At 35.8% G+C, this 11136-nt stretch overlaps 1 protein-coding gene across 4 annotated transcripts; it reads right to left on the bottom strand.

The window, feature by feature from the left end:
• Window positions 1–274: 274 nt before the first annotated feature.
• LOC308699304 (poly(rC)-binding protein 3) lies at window positions 275–10337 on the bottom strand (the record flags this gene model as incomplete). 4 transcript variants are annotated; one of them, XM_081380012.1, is made up of 11 exons in its annotated part: window positions 275–448; window positions 567–619; window positions 5243–5318; window positions 5590–5631; window positions 6367–6513; window positions 8926–9054; window positions 9280–9411; window positions 9521–9637; window positions 9712–9744; window positions 9935–9958; window positions 10263–10337. In XM_081380012.1, 11 exons carry the CDS (start codon window positions 10335–10337, stop codon window positions 275–277), a joined length of 1002 nt encoding a protein of 333 aa, XP_081236138.1. The 4 variants fall into 4 exon arrangements, with proteins under 4 accessions (XP_081236138.1, XP_081236139.1, XP_081236140.1 ...); XM_081380013.1 differs by having other exon boundaries at window positions 5243–5334; window positions 5579–5631; window positions 6439–6513; XM_081380014.1 differs by having other exon boundaries at window positions 5243–5339; window positions 6439–6513.
• Window positions 10338–11136: the final 799 nt, after the last annotated feature.

The following is an 11136-nucleotide window of genomic DNA, read 5'->3' as shown; positions in this document are numbered from 1 at the left end:
TATAAAACAGCTATTTTAAACTGTAATAATATTTATTATAACATTGCGGTGTTCATATATATATATATATATATATATATATATATATATATATATATATATATATATATATATATATACACACACACACACACACACAATATATATTGTATGGAGCTGTAACTTCAGTATGCAGACAATATTTTTTTCTTGTCTATTTTTTCTTTTCTAATTAAGAAATGAAAAACTTGTTCATCTGTTTTTACTAGTTACATGTTATTGCTTGCTTTGAAACTCACCTGGCATTTATGAGGTACTGTGCCAGGCTGATGTTGGCAGGTGTTCCCGTAATGGTGATCTGACGGTCTGATGACCCCTCCATGGCATTAGCTATTTTGATCTGAGCCCCAGACATCTGACGGATTTCATTAATTTTGGTGCCCTGACGTCCGATTATGCAGCCTATTAGCTGCAAACATAAAGCAGACAGATTAAATCAGTTTGGCTAGTCAAGGATTCTTCCTTACATTCTTCTTTGATACAGTTGTCCAATGAGGGGGTTCCTGAAGACAAAGAATTATGCTCACATCATTTGGAATGGTGAGTTCATGAGTACTGGCCTGTGAACTGGCATCCACACCTAGAAAAAGAAAGAGAGTGGGAGAACTGAGAAACACAGAGAACATTTTATGCAACTTAACCATGTTAAAACAGTACACACTGATAAAAACCTGTTAATTGGTTAACGGTAAGTTCCCTTACTATACGGTGATCACCGTATAGTAAGGGAACTTAACGTGAGTTTTGGTAGTGGAAAAAATCAAGTCATCTTATAATTTACAGTGAAAACCCATAAATTGACATTCAATTTCCTGAGTGACACTTCACATGATGGTTTTTCATAGAAATGTAATAGTTTTTTCTTATCAGTTATGTACATTAGGGTTTTATGTTTTAACTTATGTTGTTAAATGACTTGCCTATTCATCCAACGGATGTTTGCTCTAGGGAGAAGAGAAGTGCCACTCTATAGGATGCAGTAATGCCTGTTCACAGTTTTCTTAAAGGTTCACTATGTAACTTTTGGCCCTCTAATGGATAAATAAAGAAAACCACATGCATTTTGCATGAGAACATTGTTTTGGTTGTGCTTTGGCTCTGCGTGACTGCAGATGAATTCGACCCTTCACAATAGATAATGGCTGCACCATAGCATTCTCTCTTGAGTAGGTACTTATTTTGAATAAATACTTCACGACTGATAAAAAAGTATATTCTATATAGTATGAATGTGTGCAGTTGCAGTATGAATGAAATCTGGACATACTACATTTGCCATGATGTGACCTACCAGCATCAGTTGTTTCGTTTCACTGCCATTCATAAATCCTCTCCCGTGGCCTCATGGGATTGTAAAGTATCCATCTTATGCACACTTCAAAATCTCGCCGGAAGAAGTAGGTCATCCGGGTACTTTTTGCCTACTCTTTTATGAACTGTGAATTTGGCCATACTTCTTTTTTATCACATACTCTTTTTGGCCTACTATATAGTAGGGAAGAATGTGATTTTGGATGCAGCCATTGTTTTACAATGAACTTTGTTAGAGAGCTACATATCTGTTCAATAAAATACATTACTCACATGTAGGGGTGTGCGATATTGTCAAAAAAATATATCTATTTTCTGAGATTTTCTTGATAACGATTATTAGACGATATTTTGCTGAGTGTGTTTATTTTGTGGGTACTTGTGTGGCAAGTTCAGGACTGTCGTGGACAGCTGACTCCTAAAGTTCATCAGTTCACAGCAGTGACAGAAATATTTTTTTTTCCAATATGTTTCAATTGATTTTTACCTAATATAGGCATTTTTACCTTTGTAAAGCCATTTTTTTTATATTTGGAGAAAAACTGCACTCTTGTGATATTTATTAATAAATGATAAATAAAGACTAATCACGCAGTGAAAGTGTGCACTCTAAATGCGCACCCGCACTAGTCTGATCTACAAGGCTACATCACGTACAATTACGATTTTATCGCAGACATTATATATCGCACACCCCTACTCACCTGTTGAGTAATAAAATGCCATCCCTGTGTCACTTTTACACATTTCAAATCCCTCAATTCTCGCCATCTCCGAAACGCCAAGCCAATGTTGATTCTCGTTTTATTACGAGCTCTGTTGCTTTCTCTATTTGCCAGCAGACTCTCTGTTTATTTCACTCGGCAGCCATCTTTGAAATCATCTTTGATTTTAGTCATGCAAGTACAACTCCTATCTCTTTGAAAGGGAAAAAATCTAATTCTCCCAAGCTGTTCACCAAGCTTTCGATTAAATTACATATTTGAAATCACCAATGAAATCTGACAACAACTGGCTCATAAGTGTTGTTTCATATGCTCAGACAGCATAAGCTTATTTTTTGGGCTAGACCAGCCAATGCGTGTGTGCAGTCTTAAGCGCGCGTCTCAGAACACTGATTCTGTATTCTAATTGGCATACTATCCGTCCTAAATAGTATTCGAAATTAGAATTTGTGTGTCTTAAATTGTAGTATTTTGAAATGAGTGTTACAAGGATACCTAGATGGTCTACTTTTTCCAGTTAGAACTCGAAATGCAGATTCATGCACACTCTAAGGGCTAATATTGCCCACAACCCATTGCACATTATGAGTATTCGATTAAAACTACAAACATGGTGATTGTGCGAGTCCGACTGTTAAGTAGAGGTTTACAAAAGTGTGTTTGAGTGATTATTAATCCGTATCTAACCTGATGAAAAGATATTTATGTTATCCACATTATATTTCATCGGCAACAGCATTGTTAACTTTTGTAAAGATACATTTGGTCATTAACTTTTAAATGCATCATTATGCAAATTGCAAACACATGAGGAGAGTTCTCCACATGAAAGTCTCACGATTGGCAGATCAACGTGTTACTACATTTCTCTCCAGAATGATAGGAGATTAAATTAAATTAAATGTGGAGGACTTTAACTGTGTCAAGATGATTGACAGGGCAGTTTACACAGTGACAGGATGCACGTAACTAAGTGACAGAGCTATACGTTAAAGACGCAATTATAACGAAGCAGTATGTCCAAATCATCATAAAGTGCCTTTGAGACTTCACAATTTCCCTAAAAAAATCGGAGATTTTCCATTTAACTTTATATGTGTTGTATTAAGGAGACATTAGGCAGTTAGAAATGCATATTGGTCAAGCTCCAGCACTTTTTATAAATTAACTGCAAGCTGACAATATAAGAGCAAACAATAAAATATGTCCACCCTGTCATGGACAAATTCATAGTAGAATAAATACATTTTCATTGCATAGTGATTATAAAATGTAGATCTGAGGAAAGATAATGTGTCCCTTTCCCAACAAAACATTTTAGTTAATGGTAAAAGTATTTTTATAATAATGAAGTTACTGCTTAAATATGTATTGCTCAATAAAATATGCAATAGTTGCACATTCTATTCTAAATAAAATCTAACAATAAAGATATTTATTCAAAATTTAAAACAATACTAACTGGCCCTCATTTGTTTATTAAGAAATCACACACAAGGTTTTGTTAACTTGTTAAAATAATTTGTTTATTTTCATCCTAAAATTTGAACATGACAGGGTGGACAACAAAATGACAGGGTGGAACTTGGCATGACAGGGTGGACAAATGCTTTAATGAGTGAAATAGAACGGGGGAACAGTTTAAAAACAACAGGACCTTCAAGAAACCCTTAACCAATATAGAAGAAGGAGGGGCCTGGCTCAGGCTGATTTTCAGGAGTTGCAAATGTCCACCCTGTCACATGACATTTTTTGGCTAAAGTTAGTATTTAATGAGCACATGGTGTACAGCAGTTAGCAAAGTGATTCACTGTTGATGCTGACTGTGCACTGTTTAAAATATATATTTAGAATTTCTGAAAAGTTTTTATATTAATTAATATTTCACAATGACAGGGTGGACATGTTAAGCTTGACAACAGGCAACTACAAACACAATATGATGAAAATTAGGAAATATAAGTGTAGATACTTATTGTGTGTGTTGCAGATGTTTTAACCTCCACTGAAGAAAGACCAAAGGGGGGAGGGGATGTCACTGAGTACATCAGTTGGCGTTTACCCCATAATGACAGGGTGGACAGCAATTTCAGGGACACATGCAAACTGCTTAATATTATTATGAAAATAAAATATAAATAATCAAAATGACTTGTTTTATTAAATAACTTGCTGAGGACAATAAGTACATTAAAAAATATTTTAATTTTATGTCATTTAACCACTTTTTACACTCACTGAAGTTAGCTGAGCAGCGTGTGGGACATGCCAAAATCACATACATCCAATCAAAGAAAATAGTATAAAATCAGAAAACACATTTCAAGAGACATATCATTGTACTTTTATGTGTGTAAGTGCTTGGCCATTTATAATAAAACCTCAGAATTTCATTATTTTGCATTATGTTCATGATGACTAAGCGATGAGGACACCAAAGGCACTTTATAGTGATATTGACCCGACTACACACTCAAAAGTATGTACTTTTTCTTTACAAAAACTACATACTTTTAGGGCGTAGGGGTGAATTCAGGTTGATTGGGTCAACCTGTCAACCAATCAATCAATCAACTTGAGTTCACCCTAGTATAAGTAGGCAAATTGGGACGCAGCATGATTCTATACTGACTGGAGCTGGCAGCTGCAGTGATGCGATGACTTTACAGATCAGCAATTGTCTCTTTTAGATAGAAGGCAGAACTTATTCCGCAATATTGCGTGTTGCACTTTCTTCCTTTCAAAAGTAAAATGAGTGCACCATCTTTGTTTATGTAAAGTCTTTGAGTCAAAGTAGCTGGAGCAACTTTTCTTTTATTAGAGATGTGACGAGAAATGCACGGGCAAGTGCATCCCGACAGGTCTGAAGTTTAAACGCTTATAATAGGCTTACCATAGTGAATCAGGGTAAGACAAAAACACGTTTTGGAAGGGATTGATGATGTATTTACTCATTATTTAAATATTAAAATTATGAATTTTTTTTTTTTTTCAAAAAAAGTTACATAGTGTACCTTTAAGTAAATTTAAATGTTAAATGCAATGAAAAGTATATGATGGATTGTCAAGTTACCCATCCAGGGGGAGAAGAGTGAAAGACAAGAAAGTGAATGAAAGACCTACAGGTATATAGTGAAGGGTGTGTAGCGGGAGGGTTGGGTACGTACCAGGGAAAGCGGGGGTGGTCTGTCCGAGGGAGGTAAAGGGGGTTTGCTGCATAGCCAGCTGATGGAGCTTTGTCAACTGCGGGGGGAGGGAGGAGGGTCAGTAGTACACCTAAGAAGTTATCATTAAATAAAGGAGTCCTGTTTGGACCTTTACAAACTCATCTAGACACTAACAAGGGGAAGCTGTGAGAAATTTCACGTATGACTGCCTTCTATTGAAAACACATAAATATTGACCTATCAATTGTATGAATTTTAATAAAGCAGGTCATGAAAAAGAAAAAGCAAAGGTAACAAGAATGTTACGCTAAAGAAGGATGAAGGATTAGAATGTACATTTTACTCACGTCTGGGTGTGGAATGGCGTATTGTCCCTGAATGGTGTAGGTCTTAGACAGAAATGGAAAGGAAAGAGAATTTTCAAACATTATCAATGTACACAGACGAATGTACATACACTTTTTTTATTACTTGTTATATGTTCAATGGTAATTAAATATTATGAGTGGAACACATGCATGGGGCAATTCATTTCATTGACTGAATGAACTATGTGACATGAAATATAAAATTTCATTACAAAAAAAATTACAATTTAATACATTTTGTACACAGAAGTCTGCATTGAAAATATAAAGCCGTCATGAAATCATCAATGGATTTAGTTCCTTCCATTTTGTGCACAGAAGGGTGAACGTTTTACAGCTTGATTTTGTTTCATAATTAATGAATTTTACAACATTAACACTTGTTATTTTCTAGTTCATTAATGTGAAGCTGCTTTGAAACAATCTGTATTGTAAAAAGCACTATAAATAAATAACTTGGCTTGACTTATGTTCATGAAATGCAAGGAAGATTTAGGACTTTGTGCACAAAAAAAGTGCTCACATTACATTTCATCTGTTGATTAAATCCAACTACATGAATTATGTCTTTCTGTGTACAAATGGCATTAAAATGTAACAATGTAACAGTATTTTGTCAGAATTTCTTCAAGTGTTCAATCCAATTGCCAGGTTACATTTGTTGCCCCATAGGAATATGACTACTTGTTTACAACTTGGAATTATTTACAACTTGGAATTGTCTGTAGTCGTAGTGTATATTCTGATCATACTTACAGGCAGAGGCTGATGCTGCAGTAACAAGCTGAGGTTGGCTGTGGCTGGAGCTGTCAGTGTGTCTGCTCTTACCTGGCCCCCAGAGAAAATGACTGGTGCAGTGGCAGGCTTCGGCCTGTATGGAATTGTAGCACCTTTGGGTGGGGACTGGCAAGGATTGGGGAGGTTAAATAAAGATGGAAATTGAGAAAAAAGAAAAGTGAGGGTAGACTTTAATAGAACTGTAATAGATCAGGGATTCCCAAACAGGGGGTTCAGGGAACTGCAGAGGGTTTATGAGTTTATGAAATGCTTATAATTAATTATATCAAATGTAAAATTAAAATAAATAAATGGGGTTGCACGATATAGCTTGGTGCGATAATCAAATCAAAGGCTGCAATTTAATTAAATAACTGTATAGTCTGATGCTAAGCATGAAGCATGCAACACATTTCATTATTATAACTATCAAATAAAATGTATTTTTATTTTACAGTACAATTGTAATTTACAACAGTAAAATGTCTTAATTTTTATTTATTTTTTGAGTTAAAACTACTTTTACTTAGCCTAGAAATCTAGACGCATCCTAGCGGCAGCAAAATTTATTTTGCAGCCAATGTAGTCTAGCAACTCCCCGTTGACTTTCGAGCTGGAAAAACCAAACTCAGGCCAGTCAGGCCAATCACATGGTGTATAGAGTAGGCGGGGCGGGCTTAACATAATGACGACAGAGTTGCAACGGTTCCCTACTACTTGAAAACAAAGAAGAGCTGCTGCTGCTGGAGAACAGCGGTCTTTTGAATCGGCTTTGGCCCGTGACTCTGGAGGACTTAGAGTTAAGATTTTCTTTGAGAAAAGAACAAAGAGCCGCACTTAAGTCATTCTTAAAAAAGGAAGATGTGTTTGTAGTTATGCCGACCAGATACGGCAAAACGTTTAATCTATCAATTAGCTCCACTGGTGGGCAAACGCTCTATGGTGCGTTTCCCGTACAACTATAGCTCGCTGCTTAACTACCATAGTACGATGCATCATTGGAGAAAAAAACTAGCTAGTCACGACTATTTCCCGCAACCGTATGTCGCGAAGTATCGTTCAACCACGTTGGTTTATGACGTCTCGCACGTGGTGTACTAATAACTTATTTTAATTAATCTGTTCGAGATCGAATTAAAGCTAGATTTTGTCATATAAGTTACAGACATGGCATCTGAAGACCATTTCTAATTTTTCTCAGTTATTTTGCTTTATTACCAGACTCAATATTTGGCTCGTTCTGTAGAGCACGTTCGCACATGCACAGTCTTCAAAAACGGTGCTTTAAATCTCTTGACAAATTAAAAGACGTAAATTACATTTGTATGTATTCTAAATAAATACCACGGGTTGTACTGAATGTCAGCTTGCTTATTTTGCTAAAGAAAAGGATTTATTCAGTCCACATCTCATGTAAACTAGAAACTATGCTTCTAACCACAGCTCGAGAGCTGTCGTTTCAACCACACAAGTTTGCAATGCTGTTTGCGAATGTTCGTTGGAACGATGGTTTCGGGAAACACCAAATCGTTGAACTATGCTGATAACGATGGAACTTGCGACCATAGTTGGCTAACGATGCTTTCGGGAAACGCACCCCTGGTTGGTTGTAGCGCTATCCTATTGCGTGCAGAGGGAATTTGAAAGTCAACTGTTTATCCCGCCCCTCGGGATAACAACAACAATAATAATAAAATTAATATGTCAGAAAACAGTAAACATGCAAATGTATTGTTAAATATCGGGGTCCGTCAATTATTATTATTATTATTTTTACATCTAAGGGGTTTGGCTGATAAAAAAGTAGGGGGATATTTGTAATACAAGACTACATGGTTACCAAAATGAGACTATGAATTAACTCTCTCTTTGATGCTGAAATATAAATCTGAACATCTACTGTAAATCTGTGTCAAAAAACAAAAAAGATTCCCTATTATAGAGGAATAATTCACCAAAAAATGAAAAATATGTCATCAGTTCCTCTCCCTCATGTTGCGATAAACCTTTATGAATTATTTTTTTTCCGACAAAACACAATATAAGCTATTCTGAAGAATGTTTCAGCTTTTTTTGTCTATACTATGGGAGTTAATGGGGTCCAAACCTTTCAAATTCCAAAAAAGGCTGTACAGATACCGTGAAATGAATCCATACATCAACATCAAACCTCTTTGATTCTTGCATTCCATGATGTCTGACAACATGATGGCCAAGAACCCATAAGGTTTGGCATTAGTTGATTTTTCTGTCACAATATTTAATTCAGTCTGTTTATGTGTGCACTGATCAATGTTTGGATCTGATTTGAGAATTAATAAAAGTTACATTTCGATGTGTTCACATCCTGTACTTTTATCTCATTTTTGTAGCATGAAAGTTTTGTACCCCATTGACAAAACCATCTGAAACATTCTTAAAAATATATTTTTTTGTGTTCCACTCAAAACAGAAAGCCATACAAGTTTGGAATGACAACGAGAGTTGGGTGAATTATTCCTTCGACCTCAAAACCACCGTAATTGGTCTTTTCCTTACCTCCAACATGACCACACAGATCTGCTTCACACACTGGATAATGGCCTCTGGAGCACCTGAGATCGTGACTGCCCGTTCAGTGGAATTGGGCAGCATGTCTCCAGCCACTTGCACCTGAGCCCCTGTAGACTGGAGAAAAGCAAAGCACAATTAGCCAGGATAGAGACCCCTAGCACACAGAAAGTACCATAATGTACTTGTTCCTGTATATCTAAGGCATGGTAACATTTAGAATTTTGCAGTTGTAGTTGTTGAAGAATGATGGCATTGTTTGGATATACTACTGGATGCATTGTAATAAAATGCACTTTATAAAATGTGTGGATAATAAAGAAGTTATAAGTTTAAACATACCTCCCTCATCTCCTTGATCTTGGAACCCCCCTTCCCAATTAGAGAGCCACACTGACTGGCCGGCACCACTAAGCGCAAGGTCACTGGAGGCTTACTTGTGGCCTGGCTGTTGCTCATAGAGTTAATGATATCCTGGGTACAACCAAAATATCAGTTACCATTACTGTTACAGTTTTTATTAACTTATTTTGGGGTTTTAATTGTAAATACAATATTTTCATTCAAAAATGATGTCTGATACTTCTTCAAACTTGTATGCGATCATGGCGAAGGCCTTGAATATGGCATCTGTGGGTCCTGTGATGGTAACTATCCTCTCTGGGCAGTTCCCCTCTGAAATATTTATGCGTGCACTACTCTGTAGAAACAGATTGTCTAGTTTTTAATAACCATGTTGCACTTATCACAGCACATATTTGTATCATTACTTACTTCCTCACGCATCTTCTTCACAGTTTCCCCTTTCTGAAAAAAAAAATACATTGTTTAATTTTGCGTTGTATTGTTTAATGCGTTGATAAAACACAGACTATTAATGATTATACAAATCGACATTTTTGCTAAATACAAAAATCCATTCATTCATTTAATAACTGACTGATACAAACTCAAGGGTTTGCAAGCATTGACTTGGTTGCTGAATGTAGCAATTTACCTTGCCTATGATGCTGCCAACCTCCTGCAAGATAAAAAGAGAATGTGTTTGGTAATTACGAACTTACAATCCAATTATTGTGCAGCCTAACTAACACATGTATGGGGAGCATAAAACACATATGTAAAACCAAAGAGCCCTAAAAATGTTTCCTGTGATTGTAAAGAGCATATCAGATTTTTGTTAGATCTATTTTTTAAGGTCTTTTCATCCTCTTACAAAACATACTGTGTCCACAATCTGTTCTTTATCACTTGAAGATGTATTAACATGGAGCAGTAAATTTTGTATATCAAAATTTTGGATTAGGTGCATGTTGTTCTTTTACCTTGCCGTGCATTAGGAGCCTAATAGTTAGAGTGACATTGAGCCCTCCTTCAGACTGCACTTTGTTGGGCTCCATGGTGAGGATTTAGGATTGGGTGAATGACTTAGGATCTTACAGGAGCAGTTAAAAAATGCAGGGGCCAGTGGTCACCACACAGTCACCTAAAAGTTCAAGAGAAGCAAACAAAACCTTAAATGCTATTTTTTTTATATTTTCATCTTGAAACAAAAGCAGATTAAAATGTATTATTAGAAATCAGAGAAACAAATGTTTTATGGAGTAAGAAGAGTTCTATGAGTTATGTCAATTTTTATACATCTTCCCACTTTCTTAAAAATAAAGGTCATTCTTATAAATAAAGGTCAAAATTTCCTGGCATTAGTGGATCCATGAAGAACCTTTATCATTCATAGAAACTTTCCATTGCACATAAGATTCTTTATAGTGGAAAATGGTTCTTTTATTTTAGAACTGAAAGGTTCTTTGGGGAACCAAAAATGGAAGAGTGCAGGGCCAAGTTTTGGTTGGTTAACATCAGTGGAGTTTATAATATACTCTTAAAAGTAAATGTCCTTTATTGGCACTGTGTCACGTTTGGATTCCAGAGATGAAGAAGGCAGGTCAAGAGTTTTAAAATAGTAACAAGGTTTATTGACAGAAGGGAACAACTCGAGACAGAGTGCATAGCAACCACCAACAATACCGGACAAAGACAAAAAGGAAATGAAAAATTTAAATACTCAATGAAAAGGCAAGGCAAGGCAAGGCAAGTTTATTTATATAGCACATTTCATACACAATGGCTATTCAAAGTGCTTTCAGTAGAAGAAATAAAAATAATAAAAATAAATAAGAATAATTAAAACAGTTTAGA

This window comes from Scardinius erythrophthalmus (assembly GCF_964197995.2).
Source record: "Scardinius erythrophthalmus genome assembly, chromosome: 12".
NCBI classification, from domain to species: domain Eukaryota; kingdom Metazoa; phylum Chordata; class Actinopteri; order Cypriniformes; family Leuciscidae; genus Scardinius; species Scardinius erythrophthalmus.
The sequence above is the reverse complement of the archived record's forward strand: the minus strand, read 5'-3'. Positions and strand labels throughout refer to the sequence as shown.